Here is a 27,187-nt window from a genome sequence, read left to right as displayed (position 1 = left end):
GACGATGGAGCCAGGGGGAAGTGGCAGAACATGCCCAAGCAGTGGTTGGAGGAGGGATGGGATGGGATGGGATGGGATGGGATGGGATGGGATGAATGGCAGGGGGGATAGGATGGACAGGAGGGAACAGTCGGAGGAGGCACCAGGATGGCAGGAGGTGGCAGATGGCCCAAATGGCAGTTGGAGGGTGGCCTGGGGCTGGGGACAGCGGGCGCCGGGCCGGGGTGTCCGGGTTGAGCCCTGTGTCCCAGCAGGGCTGGCCGGGACACGACCAGCATGGACATGGCAGGGAGACTCCGTCCGTCCCCTCCGTCCATGAGGACCGCGGCGCTGATCCTGCTCCTCTGCCCAGGTGAGGGACAGGGGTGACACGGGATGTGACACAGGGGCATGGGCTGGGGACAAGGACAGGGGAATGGCGCTAGGGGGATGTGAGCTGGGGATGGAGCCTGGGGACACGAGCTCGGGGACACCGGTGGGGGGATGCAGGCCGGGATGTAATTAACTCCATTAATTAAATCCCGCTGCTGCATTTCCTGCGATCCGCCCTCAGTTCTGGTTCTGTGTTTTTGCTCGAGATCAAAGGGCATCATCTTGCAATTACAGAAATCATCTAATTTTCTCCCTTTGAAAATTGTTGCTGGAATTTCTTGTATCCTGGGCTTCACTGGCAGCTGGTATTAACAACAGCTCTTCAGCCAGCTCTTTTATACCTCTAATTCAACATAGATGGGCTTGCAAATTTCAACATGCCAAATTTTAAAACAGCTTCCATTTAAAATCCTCCTTCTCTGTTGCAGGCATGGATAGTATTTCATCGGCTGGTGTGAATAATGCTCTTTTTTTGCCTTAAACACAAAACAAAATCAATTCCTGACGGCTCAGCTGACGGGAGACCACCGTAGCTCGGTCGTATTCGGATACCTGTTTTCAGCAGCTGGTTTCTTCTAGGTTTTTTGGAGATGTCCAGAATCCTCTACTCGGAAGTAACGGTGCCAAGGAAGCTGGAGCCAAGGGATGGGGCGCTTGCAAAGGTCATTTGCTTTTTAGGAAACTGCTGCTGGTCTGGCCAGTGCCTGGTTTAGCTCCTCCAGATCCCCAGTCCGAGTCGGGGCTGCTTGGGATTTGGGGAAAATGTGCTTTTTTTCCCCAGCCCCACATGCCAGAGGCTGCTGGGGAGGTGGAAGCATTTGTCACTTCAGGCTTGTGGCTGTTGATTTGCCAAATTCTTTAAAAAAGGGCTTTTTAATTCCTTTTCATTTTCTCCTTTTAAAATGCTATCGTTGTGATGCTTAAACGCTACAAAGGGTGTTCTTAAAAATAAAGAGGCTCCAGAGAAGGAGCCTTTGGCAAAGAGTAAAACGGGAACCATGCTCCAAGCAATCGATACGGCACTGCACAAGATAAAAGGGTTTGGGGCCGTGTTCTGGAGCCTTTCTGTGCCAATCAAAGGCTTTGAATATTTTCCTTGAAAACATCTCAGCCCCGGGAATCCAGGGCTCGAGGTCTATACGAGCTAGAGTTGGTTTCACTCAGGAGCAGACTAAGAGGGCAAAATTAAATGCCTTGAGATGGGAGGCTGCAAAATCAGGGATGTGAGGCCAAAATGTGCCCACCTGGCCCAAAAGTTGCCGTCAGCAGGGAATGAGGGGCAGTAAGCAGGCGGAGCGAGGGTGCCCTCGAGAAGATGTTCCCTTGGGAAGATCACCCTTGGGGACACGCTGCAGGAGAGGCACTAGGGGGTTTTCATGAGAAATGAATGAGGTTTCATTAAATCTTGAGAACATTAACGTGCTGCGTCTCAAACGGTTTAGGAGGAGGTGTCGTATTTAATAACAGCGGAAGGAAACCACCATATCGTCCATCTCGTGCAAGCAAAGTAAGTGTTTGCTCCTTCCTCTCCCACTCTTGCACAGATTAATTATCGTGATTAATCTGCTCTGTTGCTCCCCATGGTTGAGCACAACTGCCCATCCCCTGCCTGCCCCAAAGGCCCCCAAGGGAGGTCCTTGGTCCCATCTCTTGCTCAAAACGGGATCAGATTGGGCTTTATCCAGCCAGGTAGCTTTTGCATCGTCTATGGGGATGTGCAGCATTCCCAGTGTGCTAGGAGCACCCACATAACCCCTTTCCTGGCATCCCTCTCCATGGAATCCCAGGGAAGCCCTGGTGTCCCAAGGAAGCACTTGGGGATGTTCCTCACTTTTTCTGTGGATCCTGATGCCCAGCCTTGGAGCAGGGGGAACTTTGATGAGAAAAATGGTCTTTCAGGGATGTTGGCTATGTGGTTTGGTAGGGCTGTTGTTATGTTAAACGCAGCCACATGCACGAGGAGCAGGTTGGACGCACACGCTCAATGACCACAGTCATTCCTACGTCCAAACAAACAGCATTTTGGAAGCACATAAATGTGTGTGTCTTAGGCACTCACCTTTTTGTCCACCGGTCACCACCTCGCATGGTCCAAATCCCAGGAATTGGCTCTATCTGAGGTTGTGTAGCTTCAGTTGCTCCCACAGCCAGGATTTCTCCTCCCGAGATTCTGGTGCTGGTCTGGGTCTCACCACGAGTGCACGTGAATTACCAGGCATCTCTTGCAGCCTGCAGGGGAGAAACAAAACAGCTTCATAGGATATTTGATATTTCATGGTAGTCTAATTCTTCATGTTTCTAATTTTAAGGATTTTTATGTTCTCATTTTCAGAAATTTGATAGCCAAGGATCTCCCCGTTTTTACTTACAGTCAAGACGGAGACCTGATAACTGAATATCCATACATCCAGGTAAGTTTAGACATATGTTAATGACACAACATTGAGTAGAATTAAATTCCTATTTATCTTCCTTGCAGGGTCATCTGATTATACCAACAAACCTAAGCAAGAAACGTCTTTCTGTTTTTCAGGCATTTTTCTAAACATCCACCGTTCTTATATTTTTATTTAAAGAAAGAAGGAAATTGCCTAAAGAGCTGATAAGAAACAGAAAAACAATTTCACATTGATCAGAGCAACACTTGATTTCAAAGTTTTGAAGTTTCTTAAATCTGTGTAATTTTATGTCATCAAAAGAAAAAAGAAAAACCACTAGAAATACCAAAAAAGACTAATTTCTCATTATCAAAATGCTTTATTTTCTATTATTAAGGGCATCAGCACCAAATGACATATTTTTCCTCACTGTTTTGACCCTGATGAAACACTTTTTGATTTCCAAGTAGCTTTACTAATTAACTCTGCTTTGATTTCTCCCTTGAGTCTTGACTTTCATGTTTCTTTTTCATGCTGTACCACTTACGTGGCCATCTGGGGCTCCCTCTTGCCCCCGTGAGCTCATGTTTTTTCCCTGATCACATCTTACATCCTCGCTTCTTTTTTTCTCTATTTTTTGCTTATGAAATACCTTTTTGATAGGAGCATTTTCCGCTGCAAAGGTGCTGGAGGAGCAGTAAGTGCTGGGGATGCAGGGGCTGCTGATGCAGCAGTAACAGGGGTTTGGGTCTTGCAGGAGGACTGCTACTACGAGGGCATCGTGGAAGGCTCCGCGGGGTCCCTCGTCTACCTCAGCACGTGCTTCGGCATCAGGTACCAAACTACAAATCTTTGAGCATGGCTAAAAAATACATTACAGACCTTACAGTATCTAAAGCAGAGATTCTAAATGAGCCCATTTCCTCAAAAATCAGGACTTGATAAAATCCTAGTCCCAGGAAGGTGCTTTGAATTCTTTTCTCATTGGGCACGCAGGTAGAAGGTTTTGCATGCCAAAGATTAATTTTGCAAAGCAGTCAAATAAATAAGCACCGCTCTGCTGCTTTCCTTTGAGAAACTTTCCTGCTTAGGAGAGTTCTGAGTCTTCAAATACATTTATTTACGATGCTGCATGCTCTGAACGCTCGTTGGAAAGCAGGAAGGGCATCATTGCCTCTCGAAAATCAGTCTTCCAAGGACACATCATTAAACCAGTGGTTGTCCATGAACATTGTGGCCATTTCTCTTGAGGTCTTTCCTGGAAAAGTCATTTACTTTATAGTAATAGTCAAGCAAAAAGAAATACCAGTGTAACCTTTCCCATGAAGATTAAGAGAATTTTTAAATGAACCAGTCCCAGCTGCATTGTCTAACTGAGCAGCACTGAATATCCCATTACAACATTATCAGTGCAAAGCTGTTACTCTTCTCCAAAAATACTCACTTCAGGGACCTTTCCAAAAGCTCACGGAAAGGATGGATGTAGCAAAGTGCATCAATGAACAAATAAATAATGTAAAATCCTTCTTGCAGTCATGGGCTGGCCCTGCTGCAGGCCAAGCTAGAAATGCGTTGTGAGCCACAAAACTCAAGTTTTTCCTGCTCCCCCATACACACTGTTTTTGTAGTCTGCTTCTCTGGGAGATGAACCTAAGTTGCTAAGTTTTAAACCAAGCTCTAGCCCTTGTGCTTTAGGTGCGTTTTTCCATGAATTCCATGAATCCATGAATTCACAAGCCTACAGAAAAGCAAATAGCTGCTCACGAGGCCGATCCCCTGCGAGATCCCCCTTCTCCATCCCTGTTCTTAGGACCTCTAGACCAAAGGGGCACAAACTGCATCTGTAAGAACGGCCCTTTGTGGCAGTAGTGAAAAGCTCCTATAGTTATTCATGGACTGAGCCTATTTAGCCACAGGGTCTTCCTGGGGATAAGCAGATCTTATGGAGAGTTTCTCCTTCCCCACCGGGAATTTATATTGCCCTTCCAGTTTCATTCAACATAAGAAATTCAACTGTAGCTTCATTTTTCCCCAAAGTTGCATGACTGCTCTTTCATGGCTGTCTTACATATCCTAAGCTTTAAATATGACACTTTTTTTTTCCCAAAGAGATGTGTTTGATGAGTTCCTTTTAAGTTCCCACTGGATCCGCGTTATGAAAGAGCTAAAAGGAATATTTCCTTTAGGTGCTCTCAATGCACCATCTCATCCCTCCTCTCCTGTCCCTGTCGCACTGGGAATCCCGGGCTGGAGAGGACGGAGCATTCCTCACCCTTCTACCACCACAGGAGATTCCCATGGGGTGGGAAGGGCCATGGATGTGCTCCTATGTGTGTGTAGGATAACAAATTCGCTATTAACAACATTCACAGCAGCCCTTCCTCTGTGCCATCACATTGTCTTCTGTCGTATTTGATACAAGGGAAATCTGATGAAATTGCTGGTTGTCTCTCATTTGTTTAGACTCTCTTCTAAAGGTTCATACACCTTGTTTCTTTTTATATTTAGGAAACAATTGGAAAAAACATTTAGTTTCCTCAAATCTGCTTTTCTGTTTGAAAATTCACAGCGGAGTCTTGCAAATCGGAGATTTGATGTATGAAATCGAACCCATTGAAAACTCCTCTACGTTTCAACACCTCATTTATCGGAAGGCCCCAGACAGCGACCCACCTCATCTGTGCCAAGTGCCTGAGAACGATGAAGAGGAACTGCTTGAAGATGAAGACCTTTCAAATGGGAGTCGTGTAATCTATTCCATTGAAGTAAGAATTTCTCGCTTGCTAGAGCAGTATCGCGTGTTAGCTTGTGTTTATAAGAATTATGGGTTTATTGGAAACTCCTGATGTATTCAGAGGCACGTTGCGAGGGGTTCAAGCTATAATGTATTGGCAGGTCTGAAAGCTAACAAGGTTTATGGGTGGTTTTTATGGGCAAAGCACTGTCTCATGAGATGGAAACCATGCTTACAGCTATGCCTAAACATAATAGCGAGAAGAGAAGACCCAATTCTGTTTCTCTGGGATGTTTCCTTTCAAACAGAGTAGTAAAGCATTTTACAAACTCATCCATCTCCCATTTACACCAGTCCTGGAAGAGATCTTGACCTGGAGGTGGAAAATGCACCTTTTGGGACATGGTTTAGCAGGACAGTATTGAAGGGTTTACGGTTGGACCTGATGATCTCAAAGGTCTTTTCCAACCATAATGATTCTGTGATTCTTCTGCTTAATAACTCTTTATATTGCTGTAGTGTTGTACAGTTCTTTCTGGGCTGAGAGGTATCACTGCAGATGCAAGGACCACAAAGAAAAGCCACCTTCAGATGTCTTATTAATCATTAATTAGCAAACTAGGTATAAATTACCTGAGGAGGTTGCAGAATCTTAATCCCCTTAAGACTAGTTTTAAATAACACTTCTTGAAGGATTGGTCAGGTAAAGTTCATCCTGTCCTGGGTTTGATCCTCTCTTGAGATCCCTTCCCACACAGATAGATAACCTCAGAAATCGCACACCAAAAAAAAATATTGATTTTTAAAAGTCCTGGTTAAAATGAAAGTGTACTTTTTAACATTAGAAATAAAGAGGTGAGTTGACACTTCTATCAGATAATCTTATTGGTAATCTATTCTTTTACTGTGTGACTCCAGAATGAAAATGCAGACTTTGTCCCTGGACCAGGGCTCACTCAGACTCTTCTCTCCAGACCTTCTTCTTCTAGGGCTGCGTAGTCAAAGAGCTGGGGATGGACAAAGCTCCATGTGTGGGCTGTGCTCTTGGGGTGCTCTCAGATTTACAACAGTCTTGATCTCCATCACAGGCTTATGGGGTGATTTAGGTTGGAAGGGATTTGGGGAGGACTCAGGTCCAACCTCTTGCTCCAAGCATGGTCAGATATGAGGTCCAAGGGAAACTCTCTGAGAAACTTGAGTCTTCCTTGTTGGTGCATGAGTAACTGGGAAAATACGCAAGAGGCACCACCATCTCAGCACAAGGAGGCTGCTCCAGCAGAAGACAACATCGACAAGATCTAGTGCTTTGATTGCAGTCATAGCATTAAATAAAAAAGAGATACGGGGCTGACTCCAAGGCTTAGCTTTATCTTGAAGGTCTTTTCCAACCATAATGATTCTATGATCCCCACTAACAGATTCGTCCTGGAAAGATCCAGTTTAAAGCGCAAAAAGGAGGCCAGGAGCAAGCGAGCAGAGAGCAGAGGAGCAGTTGAGCACCCCAAACTATTCCTGGTCATCTTGTCTAGTGGTGCAGCTGGTGGCTGCTCTGGCACACCAAGTGCCCTGTCTCTCAGCAGTGTTTTTGCTGAGGTCTTTGAGCACCAAGGAGAAGGTTACTCACCTGCCTCCTGGATGCTGCTCTTGTTCCTGCACCCTCTTTGCTTGCCTTTCCTTTCCCTCGCTGAATAGTGGAGTCTTTTTGAGTTTTGTCCTGACTTGCATCGCACTTCTCTGATTGAGCTGTTTGCAAATCTGCCTTAACCTCCGGCTCTTGACATCGAGGTGATGTTGAGCAGTTTCCAATCCAGGCCTGACTCCCGTGGGACTTCATTTAATGCATTTAATTCTTCACATCCTGAAGATGAACAGCAACAACTGCTCCCCCTATCTCATTTCCTAATGATGTTCATATACATGCTATAGGAAGCAAAAAAGTCAGTTTGCTTAAACTGACTGAAAAAAACAAGCTCAATGATGTCAAAATGCATATGTCCCTTGCTTCTTCTCAATTCAGAAACCCTATTTCCATGCTATCAAAGACAATTAATTTGTACTGACACCAATTGTTTGATATTAGCTATTACTGATGTTGTTTTCAGAAGTGTCTTGGTTAAAAAAACATTTATCAGCTTTGATTTATGTGTGCATTTTAGAACTTAGGAAGACTTTGGTCATTGCTGTTTCTGCTTTCAAAAGTGCTGAGATAATGTATTATTTTTGCAACTGGAAGCACAGATTATTTATAGCAACAGTCTGCCCCACGTCAGCATGTTGTAACTGCAGCCAGTGAAAGAAATAGTGACATAAAGAGATGCTGCCTTCTGATAATAATATGAAGTAGTCAGAGGAAAGAATTACTTACCATGGTGGAAATAAGAGTTTTATAAATTACTATAATTTCACTGAATTTACTGGGAAACTGCTGGAGAAAGGGAATCGTTTCGAATATTAATAAAGTTGTAGTTGTTCAGCTGGGAAGAGAGATGAGTCCCCTTCTTTAAAATGACTCCTAAGTCATCCATATCCTTGTCTCAGCAATGCAAACTTCTGTAACAGCCGAATGGGAGAAAATCGTTTTTCTGAGAGGTAGAAACGGACTCTTCCTCCCTGGCCATCCCACACGCACCAGAGTTGCTGGGGAAAAGGCTCTTGTTTGTCCTCACTCCCACCAGAGCTACCAGCTCACCGTTTTGCAGTTACCTTATTTGTCTCCTTGCTACTTTGACTGAATTTGCAGCTCTTGCACAGCTTGGGATGCTCTAAGAGCAGATGAAAGCGTGTCAGGAATCAGGGATGAGTCGGTGTCACTCCGTATCTGCCCTCACTTTACTCGTCCGCCTCATGCCAAGGTCCTTCCTTGAGCTCCTCACGCAGGAGGGGTGATGATGGTGGTCGCCCCCAGCTTTCCAAGTTGAGCTTCACAGGATGAACGGTGATTTCTGCAGCTATTCCTTTATCCCAGGCAAGAAGACGGGAGCCACTTTAGACCCCAGGGAATTTCTAAGGTCCATTTTCCAGAGTTCAGCAAGAAATACTAAATACTTATTTCCAGGGATTGCTGGGATCCAGCTTCAGTGAATGGCACCTTTCTGACTCAGAAGTTGGGTCCACCAATGTGCGTATTCCCATTTGTTGTATCACACAGATGTTCTGTGTAAAATTAAACAAATCTAAGAATTAATGTAGAGGCTTTCATGTGGCTTGAACAGTTTCAGTTCAGGACAACTCTGACTCCTGCAGCAATTCTCTCTCTTTTTTTTTCAGTCTTGAACTTCTTGATGCAGGTGAGAACATGTTGACTCCATTCTATCCTCTCTTCAGATTTAATGATAAAAAAAAATGAGCAGCAGGAATAAAAAGTACAAACATTTTGCAATTCACAGTGAGATGGTATATAATACATAATACATATAATATACATATCATAAATATAGTGTAATATATATAGTATTATATATATATAATGTATTATATAACTAATGTGTGTGTGCATATATACATATCAAATATGAGCAGTGCCATTTATTACACTTCATGCCAGGGATAGCTGACCCGTTACTGTATTCTGCCCTGAATATTTCAGGTTTCTCCCTGATAAGGCTCAGCACCCATGAATATTTTCCTTCTTTAACATGTAATTCGCACAGGGTGTCTTGTATTCCATTTATCAACACCAGGGAAATCCTGAATTTGTTGATAATGCCACCTGCTTTTTGCCATTGATCTGCAATTTGGCATACACTTGAAGATTCCTGAGTTTACCTGAGGTTAAAGATTCCTGAGGTTAAAGATTCCTGCGTTTAAATTTCTGAGTTTAAAGATTCCTGAGTTTACAGTTAGCTCTGCTGTGATTTGTTCACTTCCAGGAAGTTTCCAATCTTCACGAGTTGCAGGTGTCCATCAAATATTTGGAATTAGCTCTCGTAACAAACAAAGAGCTGGTAAGTGCCACCAAGTTACAGCCACGGGACTTTGTTGGGACTGGGTGGCTATATTGGAATTAGCTCTTCGTATTTAATCCTGCTGTGTGAATACACTTCTTCTGGCAGTACATTTCCTTGCCACGAAGAGGAACTGCTTGTACTCAGCCCATGTGTATATATATATTTGAGAAGTTACCTCCAGAAGCTCTCATCAATGCACAGAGCTTTCCCCCCAGAATTGTGTGGTTCACTGACCTGCAGCAGTGCTGGAAATTCCACAACACAGTTATGCCTGATGCGTTTAAATGGGATTTAGGCTGGGAAATAGCTGATCAAGACACAGAAGGGGTGAGCAATCAACGCTGGATTTCTGTCTGAATCCTGAGATTGTAACACTTGCCTTCTTTCAGTTCAAAGTGAATCACTACAATGAGACCCTGATGTTACATCTCATCCTTTCCATAAACAACATCCTGAACACGGTGAGTTTAAGGAATGAATCGCCGTGATGGCCGTTTTGCTCTATTGGTTGTCTGCTAAATGCGGTGCTTTGTCTAAGAGATAATGAATAATCTATGTTTGATTAGAGTTATTCTGCAAGAAAACGACGTGTTCTTGAATGGCACAAAACCTGCTTCAACTGCTAAAAATTGTTTCAAGTGCGAGTGAAGCTAGTTTAAAATATTTTGAAAATATCCCTTTAAAAAGCTTGGTTTGGAATATACACCATGTTATTAAACGCCTTCTGCTCGCTCGTGGCCCTTTCCCTTCATCCCCTCCTTGCTTTGAGCCCTCAGAAACATCAGTTTTCCTCTTCTGCTTTTCCTATGTGGCTATGCTGACAAAATGCTGCCGCATCAGCCACCGACTCAGCCATGGGGAAGTCAAAACGAGCCAGGCAGTAAGCCCTAATAAGTTAATACAAGGCCCTAAAATAAAGCAAACAGCAGCTGATAGGGGTGTTTTTTGGCACGAACACCCGCCCGACGCGGTCTCCGCTTCCAGGTCTACCGCCCCATGAAGCTGCACATCGTCATCAGCGCCGTGGAGATGTGGAACGACATGGACCACACGACCATCACCCCGGACCTGGCCCAGACGCTGCAGTTTTTTTCCATGTGGTGCCAGAGGGACGCCGTAGGTCGCATTAACTACGACCATATCGAGCTGCTTGTGTAAGACTCCTCCGTTTTCACCTCTCAGCTTACATACTGGTTCTGGAGAGATAAGCAGGGCGACTATTTTTCCCTATTTTCCCCTATTTTTCAAATCTTTTGTCAAAAATTTTGGCTTTTTTTTTCATCTTGGTGATATCCCAATGTCATATCTTAATTAATCCATACACTAATAAGTATGCATTTAAATTGATACATATGGGATTTAAAATAGCCTATTGGCCTATAGTCTATTACAAGAGGGATTTTAGCAGAGATTTTAGTTCATAATCTATTGCAAGAGGGATTTTAAGCATGTTGTCTATTAATCTACAGTCTGTCAGTCTGTTTTTCCAGTCTTCCTTTTCTTTAAACCAGAATAACCAAATTCTTTTAAGCTACTTATTTTTGCAGACATGCTAGCCACTCCTTTTTAGATACCCAAATTCAGCATTATATGGTTTACAGCTAACAATTTAAGCTAAACCTTCTTCCTAAGGTGATGGTGTTAAACCTCAAACAAGACAGCACCTATTTCACTCGCTTGGTTTTTAAGACCTATCGTTTTGTTGCTGCTCTGACTGTTCTCTTCTCTTTAAGGGGAAATCTTTAGCATGATAAAATGCATACCTCAAGTTTACTGCATATTTTTGTTACAAATCCAACATATACTGTCAAATCTTTCTAAAACCATTTTGAATAATTGCATTTTATTGGCATAACCTCTTTCTATGTTCCCTTGCATCCAGAATTGCTGGGAAATTATGATAAGCACCAAGTTTCCTTACCTGTTGTTTGCTAACTTTTAGGAAGATCTCTAAAATCAGACATTGCTTTGCAGAGATGTGCCCATGGCTGCTGCACGGCTCGTCCAGCTTGGCGGTGTGTTTGGATGACAAACGTTGCCTGAAACTATTCTTTTCCAACTCTAATTTAGGCAATGCATCCTATTCTGGAGACAATGTTGGTTTATATTTTTTTAACGCTCCAAACTTTTATGTTACAGTGGTCAGTACTACAAGGAACTAGGATTTGCCTGGAAAGGGACCATATGTCAGATGAACTCCATGGGTGTTGTCTCGGTAAGGAGAAATTGGAGGGTTTCTACTACCCGCCCCAACACGGAGCCGTTATCTCATCATTGAGTTTAATACATTTTTGGCCATATTTTTGCCCAAGGACTCGGCACTCCACAGTGTATTTATAGTTTGGGTCGGGGCAAGCGGCTGGGCACTTTACCCTATGGCATTACCCTAATGTGGGGAGTTTGTCATTTTGAATTCTTAGCTGTTAATTAGCTGTTAGTCTTCTTAATTAATAAGGCAACTAACCCCTTGACTACTTTGCAAAAGACAGACGGCACTGGCTATGCTTAGGAATAAAAGTGCCTCTGATTGATCACTCTCTGCTGAAATTATTATTATGTGAGTGCTGGGAATGATCTGACTGTATCGAATCTCTACAGAAGAGCCTGAGATTTAATTCTGCACCTCCTGGGGGCAGACTTTTACTGATTATCAACATGTAAATTGGGCATCTAAATGAGATAATGTTGATTTTGTTGCTGTCTTTTCTTAAAGATGAGATAGGAAAAGGATCATTCTCTAATGCTCCGCTAGAACTATTCTGTTTAGGGGTCCTTAATGGTGGTTTGCAAGTCCCCGGCTAGCACAGATTTCCCAAATTTCCGAGCAAACCCCTAAAAGCTGGACGTGAAGTTCTCGGCGTCGATATTCCCTTTCTCTGGAAAACATGTGCCTCTGCTTTTCCCTCTCCCATGCAGTTCCCTGGACGAGACACCATCAGCAACGTGATCATACTCGCTCACGAGATGGGCCACAGTTTGGGTTTCAGCCACGACGACAGCAAAGTATTTCAGGACAGAGGCTGCAACTGCAACTGCACTCGGCAAGGATGCATCATGCGGACGTCTCCGGGGTGAGCACAGCTCCATTCTCATGGCTCTGGGGGAGATCCAGCTCCCTGCTGGCAGTAATTTCCTTTTTTTCTAACTGAGTTTCTTAATAAAATCAGGCTGCTGCCGTTGCTCCATTTCCAGAGGGATTTGTGTATGTCCCTTGCTCCACGGCATCCTTAAATTCAGTCCCAGCCCACCTTGGCAGAGGAATGGAAGTTGGAGATGTTGGTCTGGCCTCATGTAGACTTCCAGAGGTCCTTTCCAGCTTAAATGACCCAATTATTTTTTGTCAAGTTCCTAAAAATTTTATGAATTTAGATATTTAGATAAAAGGAGACCTCAGTTTTCCCTTGGCTTCGTGGCTCCCCTGGACACAGAAAATCTTGCCATTCATTTATTTTAAGCACACTTTCCCCAATCCCCAGCTTGTTTTTAGCTCCTTCCTGCTGGTTTTGAAGCTCCCTGCAGGTGGATGGCTTACAGCACCCCTTCCTCTTGCGCTGGCCTCCTCACAGTTGCCACCTGTGAAAATGTATATGCCAGAAACAGCCCCTTGGGCAGGGAAGGAGCATTCCTGGTACCTGCTCTCCTCTTCCTCATGCTCCCCAAGGCACTAGGAAATCACTCCTATCTCTAAGGGCTGAGTTCACCCACAAGATGCCTTCATAGGCATCATCTTAGGCTGGTCTTTTTGTTCCCCCCTATTTTTCTTTCATGAAATACCTCCCAAAGATACTTTTCAAACACCAACCTCTGCTGTTTCAGCATCAAAGTATCCATACGATACTGCAAAATAACCATATGATACTGCAGGAACATTCCTGTGGTCAGCTCCCGATGTTATGGATAATGCTTATGGTCTGTGACAACGTCAATAGAAAAGAATCATCCCTCTTAGCTCTGAAGTCCACCAAGATCTAGCAAACTTCACCAGGCCATGACAGCTGCTTCATTTTGGATTTTTGGAAAAGACTTTTCTTGGGATGAAAAATGCCTCATCTCTATTCCACTCTCTGAAATGCACATACTGCAAAAATGAGAGCAGCAGGCTCTACCCTTGCTCCTGACAATTTTAAACCCTTCTCTTTCTCAGAGACTAAGCCTCCAAATAGATGGAAATGACTTGAGAAGCTGAAGTCTTCTACCAAATTTGTGTTTGCCTCAATAATAACGGCACAGAAAGAGCCATTTTGATGGGGCCATCACCAGTTCTGATTCAACCCTTGACAGTTCCTCCTTGGTGACTTCAAGGTGATGGAGAACCCAGCAGACCAGGGCTAGGGTAAAAGCTTCCGCAAATGGAGAATTGCAATTCATGGATCTCTAACCCTTCAGCCTCTGCTGTTATCCATTCCAATAGCAACCTTATTGTCTTAACACACCGATTAAATGAATCTGTTTCCAGATCTCTGAGTTTAGACAGCCCTTCTTCCCTAATTCCTGTATGCATAGTACTTGATATGTTTGGAAAATAGTGTGACTCTTGCACGCACTCTGATTGCAGTAATTTCCATATCCATATTAATAACTCGAGTTTGTGTATATCCCTGGCAAATGTATTTCCAGCTCATCCCTCCTTGTCATCTGTTACTGCTTCTGACCTAGCCCATGATGCCAACTCTTGCTCCTAGTCGATCTTGTCTGACCATTCCTCTCCCTAAAGATATAGAAGTCATTAGCATGGCACTAAGGTATCTGCACAGTCTTGTTACTTATTTGAACCGCTCTGATGTCCTAGAAACGCTGCCTGACATCACACCTGCCAAACCCGAGCACAAGCTCTTATTTAGTTTTGGGTCCCATCTACACTTTCTTTGATGTCTGCACCGTTCTCTTTATGTTACCATCTTCCTCCAGCTTTTCTTCTTTTTCATTCGGATGATCGTGAACTGCTTTAAATTTCTTTTACAAAATTTTGTCTACGGAATAAGCTTCGCATTTGGAAACCATCATCACCCACTTCTGCACTTTCATGAATAGCTTGTTATTCAAGTAGCTCATTATTTCCCTTGGTTAGCATGCCAGTTATATGTAGCTTCTCTAGCCTAGTACTTTCTCTATTATCTAGTATGTTTGATTTCTCTATTTATTCTCTAATAAAAGCAATGGGATTCCTCTTTCTTTCAAATGCAGTGATTTCCTCTCCAGGTGTTTGGAAGAACTCGCACCTGATACCACCCTGTCCATGGTGCTTCCATCTTCCAACCCTTTTCTCTTCCATGTGTCATTCAGAATTAACAAATGTCCCACGGTTTCCATTTCTGGTCATTGTGATGTCTCAGTTCCTGCGCCTTCACTACCAGAAACTTGCTCATCAACAGAGCGTTGTTGTCTCCCACATCTTTATAAGAGAAAACAGGTGTGAGGAAATGTTTTGTCTCCCTAAAACTCCAGTATTTCTCCCATATTCTCCCATACTTCTGTTTCCCAGCTAATCTACCTGCTGTCCTTTGAGTCCACCAATTATTATACGTGTGTGGCATGGTTATATATAATTAGTATTTTTATTTTCCTATAGATCCTGCTTTGCATTCAGTAACTGTACTATGGGAGAATATTACGATCAAGTAGTAACCAAAAATCGACCGTGTCTTCTCAACATACCATCCTTGAAACCGTTTCTTTCTGATCACTGTGGCAATGGTGTCTTGGAAAAGGAGGAAGAATGTGACTGTGGCAGGGATGAGGTAGGTAATTGCAGCTTGCACTGCAATCTACGTTGCACTGTTGTGTTACTCAAATTCTGGTGTCTCAACTCTAAAGATGAGTCATGGGGAGGAGTGATCAGTGGAGAGTCCCACACTCGGATGAGCTCAGTGGCTTCCACCTCTGCTGACTCCTGAAGTGGGAGTTGACCCAAATATGGTGTGTCCAAAATGCTTATTATTTGTGCAAACGCATGCAGAGCATATCTGGAGTTAAATTCAAGGGGTTTTGCATAACTACAGAGAGAGCTTTTGCAGCAGACTCCATGCAGACCAAGACTCTCTTTGCAAGTATCCGATAAGGAATCCATGAGGCACGGAAGAGCAGCTCCATTGCTAGCCCAGAAGCAAAATCTCTCCATATCTCACCCAACCTGGAAGGTGGTTTTCTTCTGGTTGTGCTAATGCTCATAGGTATAAAAGATTTGAAGAAAATAAAAGTATTTGAGAAGTGCTACATCAAAGCAGGAGACTCCACAGGAGGAACACACCTCTGCTGACAAGTTGCTCCATCTACAGACACATCGTTTCTACTTGCCATATTTCCATCGTCTTCTCTAGTTATTCTATTTCTTTCTTCTATTATATTTACCCTGAGGTCAGTGGAAGGGTTTTGTAAGAGTGCTTTTAAGAGCATTCTTGCATGTTTTTATCCTCACAGCTGTAATTCTAGGAACCAGGCCCCTACAACACTCAAGAAAAGCTGAGTTTCCCAGTAGGAATTCTTGTTTGCATTTTGTGTAATTGTTATTGTAGCTGGTTTGTAACTTAGCCAGAATTTAGCCTTTGTACTTATGTTTCCCACATGAGAGAGCTGCATGTGTATTATACCCAGGCCTGACTTGAGCATCCTTCATCTCCCTGGTGAAAAGGGTCCAGCTGTTTTCAAAAATGTTGTTAGAAAAAAAGTAGAAGCTTGAAGTTGGTTAGTGGCTCACGTACACACACATACACACCAAGTATTGAGCACTCTCACTCCGAAAATCACTAGGAACAGGAATTTAGTGGAGTTTAATAAGAAGACTGGACAGACCACAGGGCTCAACCACCCAAGCACAGACCAGGAGCTTCCTTACACACAACCAACCCCTTTGATCCCCTCCTCACTGTTCTCCTTTGCTTGTTCCTTCCCGATCCACCTCAACCTCTCCCTTTTCCTGCTTTTCGTTCTTGTAACCATCTCAGAAAAAGCTTTGCACATCCCCAAAATCCCCTTGAAACAACCTACAGTAAGTTTCATACAGTCCTACATTCCCTGCAAACTGCCACATATTAAGTTTGGTCTTTCTAGATCTGTATCAATCTTTTTTCCCCTCTTCTTATTAGTTACCAAGTTCTGGTTGAACCTCCTCAAGATTGTACTTGAGTAGTTCCCGCACTGGCCCATCCATCAGTGTCCCGAGAGTTCTGGTCTTTGCTAATGTCTCCACTACCCTCCTCTTTGTGAGGGTTTGTGCATCTGGGTGATGATGAGTTTGTAACTGTTCCCACCTCTTGTCTGGCTTTTGTGCTGAAAAGCCATTAACCAGCTATCTGTATAAAGCAGATATCCTTACGTTCCAGGTATCCTTAAAATTATAGTAATTTTGTTCACATGACAAAGTTCAGACTCCATCAGCTCCAATGATTTGGAATTAGGAATGTTAAAAAATCGTTACTGATGAAAGAGTTAAAAAGGGAAAAGAAGGAAAGGAGGAAAAACAGTGAAAATGATAGAAGGGCAGATTAATCTCTTCTGTTGTGCTCAAGATGATTTCTAAGTGCTTTGTCAATACTAATTAACCTAGCCTAGGAGCAGCACTGTGAAGCAGGTAGATGGGCTGATTAGCAGAGAATATGAGATGGAAGCATTAATATTGGGGGGAAAAAAAAGATGTATTGTTTTAAAGGAGTCTCCTGACTGACCACGGACACCCAAAGCCTGGTTGTTGCACTGATGCTGTGCACCTGATGCCCCAAATATCCTGCATGATGAAGTGACAGGGGTCAGAGGATGAGCACTCCCGATGCAAACAACTAATGAATAGGTGTTTCGAAGATTCTCAAATGACTTCGTGCATTCCATGCAAAATGTGTGTTGAAACTTTAATTTAAGCATGTTCTAGAGCACAGATAGCCATAGGAAACCTGTGTGAAGCCTGCTCCACACGTGCAATCAGGATTTCTTTTTGATGCAGAACTCCCTGGAAAAAGAAATAATAAAAAAAGAATAAAAATAGACAAGGAGATATGTTAGACTTTAGAGTGGCAGAAAATGGCAGATGTTTTTTGTTAATCTCCTTTAATGCCATGTTTCTTAATCTCAAAAAAATATGATCTTCAGAGCTGATTATCCCAGTAAGCAACTCTAGTGCTGAGACGGTGCCGTGTGGCCAGCGACAGGACAAGAGGAAACGGCCACAAACTGAAGCACCAGAAGTTCCACAGGAACTTAAAGAAGAACTTCCTTGGTGTGAGGGTGCCGGAGCCCTGGCACAGGCTGCCCAGAGAGGCTGTGGAGTCTCCTGCTCTGGAGATCTCCAACCCGCCTGGATGCGCCCGAGTGCCCCGTGCTCTGGGTGTCCCTGCTGGAGCAGGGGCTGCACGGGGGGATCCCTGGAGATCCCTTCCAACCTTAATGACTCTGTGATTCCGTGATTATTTCCTTGCAGACGTGTCTCCAAGAAGGTTGCTGCCTCCCCTCCACCTGCCTGCTGGCGCACGGGGCTGCTTGCTATAGAGGAGACTGTTGTCACAAGTGCCAGGTACGCTGTAGCACCAACAACCGCTCTCGGCTTCGTGCTGTAGGCTGAAACAAGGATCTGATTGCTTTGCAAAGCTCTTAGTTAGCTGCCATGATTACTGTCCCCTTGTTTACTGTCCCCCTAGGCCCTTGCCAGTCATTACACTGTCAGACTTCTTGACAAAGAAACTTCAACACTTATATTTAGCTTTTTTGTGCTGTTTTTTCCAGTTCCAGACAGCAGGAAGGTTATGTAGAGACACCAGGAACGCCTGTGACCTGCCCGAGTACTGTAACGGGAGCTCTGCCTCCTGCCCCGCAGACGTGTTCAAGCAAGACGGGACCCCCTGCGGTGACAACGACCGCTGCTACGAGGGGGACTGCCGCAACCACGAGGCGCAGTGCAAGGCTTTGTTTGGCAAAGGCAAGCCCTGTCGTGCCAGAATTAGCACTCTCCTTAAGACAACAGTTAGTCTTGTGTCACCTCTCGGCGCCTCTTCCTCTGCTTTGAAGGAGTCTGCTTTTTTTCCACAGTGGCTGCAGATTCATTGCTTATAGGCTGCTATTGCTCTATCTTTTTATATGACTATTGTCGTAAAATCACTGGGTGTTTTAAAAAGTATTATTGGAGTATTGCGCAATTAGAGTGAAGGAAAACCTGGAGAAAGAGGATTAAAATAGGCAAGGCGTGTGGAGGACGGTCTTACAAAGACAGACGCAAAGAGACTAAAAATGCGGACGCTTTGGGTTGGAAAGAAAAGGCTGAGGGCGACGTGATTATGGATTACACAATCAGGAAGCCTTGCTCGGATGTTCTCCTTAAATACCATGTCCCAGGGGAGCGTCGGAGGCACCCAGGCTCCTCAGAGCACTGGTCTGGCCCCACGTCCATTGGGCAGTAGGACATTTCTTATAGCTGTGTCCTCAAACTTGTGTTTTTTGTTGCTTAAAAGATGATCAGAGCCTGGATTAGAAACTGTGAGGGTGCAAATGGAAGAGGGACTGAGGGTGCTTTATAACCAACTTGGAAAAACCTCCCTTTTCCTTCACCAGCACACGGAGATTAGAAATTTCATTTCAATTTGCAGTGGGAGGAGTACCTTGAGACTTGGAAATTTTCTCCGCAACGTTCCGATGGTTCATTAGAATGTGGTATCAGAAGGACCACAAAAATCAGGAGGGAAGAGGTTGGGTGCTGATAGACCCTCTCTTTCCACAGACTCCTGACTTTTCTCTCTTGTTTCACAGCTGCCCGACGTGCCCCGCTGAGCTGCTTCAGGGAAGTGAATGTCCGAGGTGACCGATGTGGCAACTGTGGCTGGAATGGGACGTATTACACTAAATGTCTAGAAGAGTAAGTGGTGGTGGTTGTTATCAAAGTATGAATATCCAGGTATCCAGTATGAATATCCAGAAGGTATCCAGGAGCTGAGCAAGACTGGGGCATAAATATCAGCATTGCCACTCTACACACGTAATGAGCAAAACACATGGAAAGAGAGGGTTAGAAACACAAATGAAAGTGCTGAATTCAGAGAGGGGTTCAAAGGGTGCTCAGAGAGGCTTGTTTTGCTATCTCAGGAACATCCTGTGTGGAAGAGTGCAGTGTGTCAACATCAAGAAGATACCGGTGAGGAAGGACGGTGACACCGTGGTGCAGACTACCGTGAACAACAACTTGTGTTGGGGCCTGGAATTTCATCAGGCTCCAGACACATATGATGAAGGATCAGTGAAAGACGGCACATCGTGTGGTAGAAACAAGGTACCCTTAGAAAGACAGAAGGGTTAAACAGAGGGATTTTGTTCCTAAAAATGTTCTTGATCTCAGAGAGAAGCCCCAGGTCAAAGTCTGTATATGTGCATGAGAAAATTTTAAACATTCTTCCAAGAATAGCAGCAGACCTAATGATCCATGCAGCTGACCAAATTCTGGTCAAGGACGCGACATGTTCAAGTATCTGTTTCCTGCTATTATATGGGAGCAAAAAACACTGCTAAGAAAAACAGAGTTGCTAAGTTCCACCAAAAGGGTTTTGAAGGAGCTCTTGAGTTTCAATTTCATTAGGGTTGCCTTTCCAGGAGAGGTAGATCTCACAGTACCAGAGGGACCATTCCTTCCCAAAACAACTCACTTGGAAACCAAGAAGTTGAAAATACATTTCCTCCTTTGTCTTGTCCAGAGGAGAGGCTTTTGCGTCTCCTGGAGCTATGAAGATCTTCCAAGTTTGGGCACGCAAAACACTCTCTGTAGCCCCAGGCAGTTTCTCGGTATTTTCATCCTGTTCACCATCAGTGTTCTTTCCTAACTGCTGTCCTCTTACCATTTCACTCATATAAACGTTTGGTTTTGCAGATATGCTTGAACAGGACATGTGTCAGCACATTGTATCTCAACTATGACTGTACAGATAAAAAATGCAGTGGCAGAGGGGTAAGTAGAAAACATTTAAGCACAAAATATCCTTTGAAAAAACAGAACTTATGAACTGTTAATCCGCGTGCAGTACCTCAAAAGCAAAGTTAGAAGCTCAGAATGGCTCCTCCTTCAGCAACGCAGTTTACTTTGTTGTTTGCCAACAACTCTCCTCCCAAATTCTGTTCTGAAGGTGCTCAGCACTCTTAACTGCAGTTTGTTGTATTCTTTTTTTCCCATTTTTCTGCTTTCGCTCAAAGTGAAAGCCGACTTCCACATCGAAGCTCTGCATCCTTCCTCGCACCTGTCTGTGCTACTGAATTTAAATTAGCCAGAGTTAGAGAAAAAAGTCCAAAAAACTTCATTTGCAAATGCTAAAGAAATGGCAGCATACATTGTGGCTGTGTTTATTCCTACATAATATGGGCATTTCAGATATTCAGACTGGCATCGTTAGTTCACACATGGATTTTTTGTAACGTCTTCCACTTGACCATCACCTCAGTGACAGGATGAGGTGATGGATCAAGGGCTGCCACTGCTCTCAGCTCACTGATGGGGCAGACATCTAATGAGAGGTACAAGTCATAAATCCCATGACAGCCGTGACCCTGGGCAGCAGCTATCACCTTTGCACAAAATAAGTTAAATACTGTCATAGCAGCAGTTAAAACACGAGGCAAAAAACCTTAGGCTCCGTATTTCCTACAGCCTGTCTCTGCTGCCCCTGCCATGTGCTGGCAGCCTTTCTGCTGCAGAAACACAGGCCCAGGGCATGATTTCTTTATCCTTAAAATATTTTTCTTTTCTTTTAGGTGTGCAACAATAAGAGGAATTGCCATTGTGATTTTGGGTGGGCGCCTCCAGACTGCAAACTGGAAGGATTTGGAGGCAGTGTTGACAGTGGGCCACCTCCTTCCCTTCTCCGTGAGTGCTGTGGAATGGGACCGTTCTGCACATCCCACTGCCTTTTTTACCTTTATTTTTTTTTTTTGGTCAACTTTAGCAATTCTCCATCTATCCTTTCATCTGTTCACTCAGACGACATCACTCAAACTTCTCTTTCTCCCTCACCATTTAGTCATGTCAGATTCTTTCCGACCTCTGTGGTCTCTCTGTGCTTTTGGGACACAGCTCCCTTCTCCGCGCCCTCCCTCAGCTCCTGCTGCCCCGTGTGATGCATTTCCCTGATTACCAATTTACTCCAACGAGTGTTATCACTGAATCATAAAAGTGCAGAACAGCTGGGGTTAGGAGGGACCTCTGGAGATCATCTGGTTCAATCCACTTGCTCGAGCAGGATCAGATCGAGCAGGTTGTCCAGCTCAGTAGGGTGTTTTGCCCACATATCTCCAAGGATGAAGACTCCACATCCTCTCTCCTGTAATGGATCAACCATTAGCAGATATTCCGTTCATGTTACTCACATTTCAGCACTGTAGTTGGGTATTTCCAACTACAGCTCAGGCGGGCTTGCGAGCACCTATATCCATGAACACGTGCACATATACCATAAACTGCCATTTCCACCAGCACTGCTTCTGTGTCGGGAATATCCAAGGTGCACGGAGCAAAACGTTCTCCCTCTCTCTCATTCCAGTGGAGGGAGTTGCAAGGAATATGGGGAAAACCTTCGGAGCGCTTTTTTTATTCTTGTTGGTTTCGAGTGTTTTGCTGTGCAAGAGGGCTGAGATCTCCCAGCTGTTTCAGAGGTAGGTAAAACCCCTTCCCTCGCTACATTATTTGGCAAAACTGAGGCACTTCTAACAATTTCCAATCAGGGCTCCCAGCATTTCAAGGTAACACAACCAAATGTACTCTGGTCTCTTTGTCACAACTACCTGGAATGCAGAAATGGCAGCTGAGGCCCCCAGTTATTTTTAATGCAGCATAATGTCTTTAAAAGTTTCCCACAGAAATTTTGAAATACAAATTTTGCCTGATTTCAGAACAAATTTTTGGAAAGTTCCGCTTTTTCTAAATAGCTCGTCTTTTTCTCTTTTCCTGAGGGTTAATTTTCATTTATTTTTACATTTATTTACTGAAACACATAAAAGTTGAAAGAGTGTAAAACAGTGTGTGCAGGATAAACACTTGCTTATCTCACTGTTCTGCACATTTGTCCTGGGTCCAATGGTTTGTAAGCTTAGCTGAAATAATATGTGAACATGGTTCTGGCCAGGGACAAATCAGAACTTGAAAGGCAACACTCTATTTTAGATGATCTCTGCACATCCACATGCTTGAGATGTGTTGGGTTCATTTATTCTGCCAAGAAATAGGATAAAATCACATGGAGGTTTGTTCTGCTCTGTGCAGCAAGACTGTCTGGCATCCAGTTATCTCATTTATAGCCAGTTTAGTTACCTCTATCCTATATTAAAGAGCAGAGCGGATATAATAAAGTTTTCTCTCCTTAACACAATCATCTTTCATCAATATTACACTGGTGAACGGAGTTCTAGTTATTATTTTAAAAATCCAGATCGCAGAACATGATTTCAAAAAAAAAACACCCAATATTTTGCATGAGGTGCTTTTCCACAGACTAGAGCATCTTATTCTGCATGAAACCACTACCCAAAGTTCATGTTCACTGAACACTTCTACTTTACATTATAGATGCCGATTTAGAAGAAACAGAAAACCAAGTAAAAAGCCGCCGCCACCGAGGAGAGTAAGTGGTGCCATCCCACCACCAATTTAGAAAAAGGATTTTTGAGGGATTTGGGGAAAAAAATGTAACCTCTGAGTATATTCCTAACCTTTTTCCTTTCTTGGTAAACTTTGCTCTCCAAGTTCTTCCAGTGCATGTTGAAAACAGCTAATGGAAACACATCCAAAGAGCACACACACCTTGCAGCACACCTGCAGAAAGCTGCGTATAAAAACACTAGGTTCACATCAACAGGAATGAATTTGGCTTCTTGCTTCGAGCTGTATTCAGACTTTGTGATTACACCAAGTCTGCACTAGGATAAATCCAAAATCTCTCCAAAATGAGGAATGCAGGGAGAGAGACTGCCGGGATTTATGAATTTCAAGGAAAAAAATGATAATTTGCATTGTTTGATTTGAAGAGATGATTGAGGGGATATTTGATACAACCCTGAAATGCATGCAAGCAAACCACAATTCATGCATTGTTTTTCTCATTTATTGTAGACAGAACAGAAAGTGTGGAGCCTAAACTGCAAGAGATTTGGACCAGGAAAAAAAAAAAGTGGGGGGAAAAGCTGTATTTCTCTTTAAATAGCACTGAAGAAGCCTATGCCACATGTCTGTTCTCACATCTCAGAAACATAAACTCAACCAGACAGGCAGTAAAAACTAGTCGATTAATTAAAGTATGGCAGTCATTGTCAGAAGGAGCTGATGAAATCAAGCGTTCAACGTGCAGCAAAGACTGCTCACTTGAACAGATAACAAGGTTAACGGGATTTTTATCAGAGTATTAGCATAACTCATAAAATAAATGAGAGCAGAAAAAGGTAATCTAGGAAGTGTATGCTAAATCTGCCACCTTTGCTGTCAGTGCATCATGTTTGACTCTGAACAGGTCACAGGAGTCTAAAAGGGCCAGATTTGATGAAATGCAGGTAAATGAATTCTGCTGAGGACAGGCAATATAAGAATTTTACTGCAGTTTTGCACATGTTCTCAATGGGAAAAGCTGTTAAAGACAGCAAACATGCATTAATTAAGCATCCTAGGGAAAGCAGGAAGTAGTTCTAGGGAAGTGCATCCTTCCAAACAATTCAACTGTCTCAGAATCCTTCAATCCGTAAATACTGGTCCCTCAACCATTAATAATAACCTCTAATTAAGCAGATTATGTTGTGATGACCTTAATGCTTTCTCTTTTCAGATGACTCAAGCAGAGATGGAGGAAAGTCCTTTCGAGGAGTAAGACAGGGCAGTGCCTCCTCCCAGGACATGGGAGCTGCAAGGGTTGGAACCTGCTCCAAATGCTCCAAAATGCTTTGAGAACAGCCCTGTGCATCTCCAGCTCTGCGGCGACCGGGGGACAACACCAAATCCCACCTATTAGTTTGGTTTCTGTTAACAAAGTTACCTTCACTGGAATAAACAGCTTCTCCTCCATGAACACGTTGCAGTTTGTGCGGGTCTGGATTGCAGAGGCACAGCAGAGGACGAGGCTCAGTGGGTTCCTTGGCCATAGGAATGTGCACGAGGTCTTCAGTATTCAAGAGCTGAACAACAACAAAGAATGGAGAAAAATCTGTGTATCTGCATTTTAGCTACAAAGACACTGTTTTCTGTAAAAAGATCAAAGATTCCAGGGATTTTTAGCAGCAATTCCCTTCCCAACTTACTTTCAGCTCACAGCAGCACCTGATTTTGCAGTGTGGCTGCATTCCCATCTCTAAAATGGAGATGATCAACGACTGCAGCGCAAAATCAGTGGTCCCAGTGGGGTATTTTGCTCACAGGGAGGTCCTGAAAACCCCACGTTATGTCACCCTCTCCCTCACGTGTCACAGTGACTGGCACTATCTGCGCCAGAGGGAAATAGTCTTTCACAGTCTCAAACTTGGTCCTGAAGGGAGGCCAAGTTTGGTCCCGAAGACAGGCAGGTCTAGCAAATTTTCCAACAATTCATCCATCCAAGGACATGTCTCATCATACCCCTCAAAGAAGCAGTACTGAGCATCACCTCTCCTGCAACCACGACAGTGAGGTGCTTCTTCATCAGATAATGCATGTTCTCAAGGTCCTGGTAGAACCCGCACAGCAAAAAGATCTGCAAGTCTTGGGTAAACTGTACAAATCAGCATCCAAGGAATTTCTCCTCTTATTTGTAGACACTGGAGCAAGCAAAAAAAATGGAAAACAAAACCTAGCTTCTCTGATCCACATTCAGTGATGACATACACATCTAGTCCCTTAGCTCCAGCTCCTCTGGCCATTTTCCTGGACATCATCTCTGTGAGGCAGACCGGATTGCCTTGGAATTTCCTGATTTATTGCTCTCCATGGATTTGGGATCTCCGTGGCAATCATTTATAACAGAACACAACAGACTTGCTTCTGTGTCTTGGAGAAATACAGATGCCTCCCCCAGGTGAAGTAGGGTGAATGGCCTTTTTTCTGCATTTGGGGCTGTCACCTCACACAAAACTAAGCAGGTCTGCGCCTTTGGCAGCAAATTCAGGAACGACAACCTCAGCCTTCACTCATTTCATTTTTCAGTTCTGAGCAACGCATTTTCAAAGCTCACCCATCACATCAAAAGTCTCTAAAAATCCATCTAGTAAAACGTCTTTGATGCACACTGTGTCACTCCTCTAGCTTTTACTTGGACCCAGGAGTTTTCTGCAAGACTTTAGCAGTTACTTATCCCAGCAAACTACGAAACGGCCAGACCTCAGTAACGGGTTAAGTGAGGAAAAGCCACAAAGCAGGATCATTTTTTGCATTTCTTCATAGGAAAATGCTGGCGTTCAGACCACCCCACACTCGCACGGACTGCCTCTATAGTCATGCTCTCTCCTCCTCTCGAGATAACCACAAACATCTAGATCTTAAGAGCTGCTCATGATGCATTTGGTGTGTTTACTGCTCGCTGGTCACACAGTCTGTTGCTACTCCGAGCCCCATGAGCTCAGGGCAGACCTGCAGCCTTTATCCAGGTGACACTGCTGGTCTCTTCCTATCCACGGGGTCACTGCTTCACTGGTACCAAAACTGGAACATGCGTGGACCACGCTGCTCTAACTGCAAAGGGGGAAATTTACCCAAAACAACCGCTTTTTGAGGACTCTTTTGAGGGCTTTCAGGATGATGGCACACAGGACTCGACCTCCTGAGCGGCATCTACCCCACAGGAGGGCTGTGTGAGCAAACCACACCTCAAAGTGTGGTAAACTATTGCGCTTTCCTCTTCAGAAATTCTCCAAATCTGCTGCTCTGGCTGGTGTGAGCACCCAAAACACCTTGTTTTTCCCCAATGTACACGTGGAACAAGCAAGATGGGATCGTGTCCTTCCTCTGCACAGCTTTATCGGGCTGCAAACCCTGTGTCTGCTGCAGGAATCAGATGATACCAGAGCAGCTTTTCTTTCAATCCGAGCAGCATCTGTGCTTCAGTAATAGCACACACACAAGCACGGGCTCCACACCAGGATGGATTTGTGTTTGTGCAGAAAAACTCCAGCAAAGTCAGTCCAAACAACGTTCTGCGCCTGCCTCTTCTCAAACTTCCGAGGGTGCCTTGGCTACAGAAATAGTAACCACAAATATTATTATTCTTGTGATTAACTGCTGTGTAACATTCAGACTGGAGACTACTTGGATATCTAGGAGGCAAGTAAGATTTCATTCCTTTTAAAGAGTGTGTCGGAGTTCTCAGGCTCGTTATTTCCATTCCTAGCAACTTCAGTCTCTTTGCCCAACCTACACATCTACAAGGCTGCCCAAAAACAGATAAAAACTTGAAGCACGTGAGCAGAGAAGCAGCTAAGACTGAGCTCTTGCCTCCTTCTCCTCCTTGCTGGGCTTCCCGCATGCACAGATCCTGCTGTAAAAAATATATATATATTCCGAGTAAATGGTTTTGAGGTATTGTGAATTTATCCAGCAAACACACAGCTTAGACTGCTCCTATTTTTCCAGCTCTGTGGCAACTGTTTCCAAATTTACCCTTTCCTCTTCAAAACAGTGAGATTAAAATCTTCATTTTCATGAAGGGAATGTGAAAAAGCCCTAAAGTGCTGTTCTGGAATGCTGCAACCACCCTGCACTGTCCGTGATATAGGAGGGATTTTAGTCTTTCCTTGCACTTTTCGATTTTGTTGCTTTTGTCCAAGGGGAAATTACAGAGAAAACTAAATAAAAGAGA

The 27,187-nt window shown here is 43.9% G+C and overlaps 1 protein-coding gene across 1 annotated transcript; it reads left to right on the top strand.

Annotated features, from left to right (window-relative positions):
* Nucleotides 1-315: 315 nt before the first annotated feature.
* LOC104567633 (disintegrin and metalloproteinase domain-containing protein 9) lies at nt 316-24,235 on the top strand. The gene is made up of 19 exons (XM_088534065.1): nt 316-352; nt 952-1,034; nt 1,815-1,879; nt 2,705-2,783; nt 3,508-3,584; nt 5,320-5,515; nt 9,354-9,428; nt 9,821-9,892; nt 10,416-10,585; nt 11,571-11,646; nt 12,348-12,502; nt 15,001-15,169; nt 17,839-17,931; nt 18,141-18,333; nt 19,158-19,263; nt 19,491-19,674; nt 20,266-20,343; nt 21,141-21,320; nt 24,194-24,235. Exons 1-19 carry the CDS (start codon nt 316-318, stop codon nt 24,233-24,235), a joined length of 2,130 nt encoding a protein of 709 aa, XP_088390191.1.
* Nucleotides 24,236-27,187: the final 2,952 nt, after the last annotated feature.

The sequence above is a fragment of the Tinamus guttatus genome, unplaced genomic scaffold (assembly GCF_059628265.1).
Source record: "Tinamus guttatus ecotype Peru unplaced genomic scaffold, ASM5962826v1 Tinamus_guttatus_pri_ptg000533l, whole genome shotgun sequence".
Taxonomy (NCBI): Eukaryota; Metazoa; Chordata; class Aves; order Tinamiformes; family Tinamidae; genus Tinamus; species Tinamus guttatus.
This window is presented reverse-complemented; position numbering and strand designations above follow the sequence as displayed.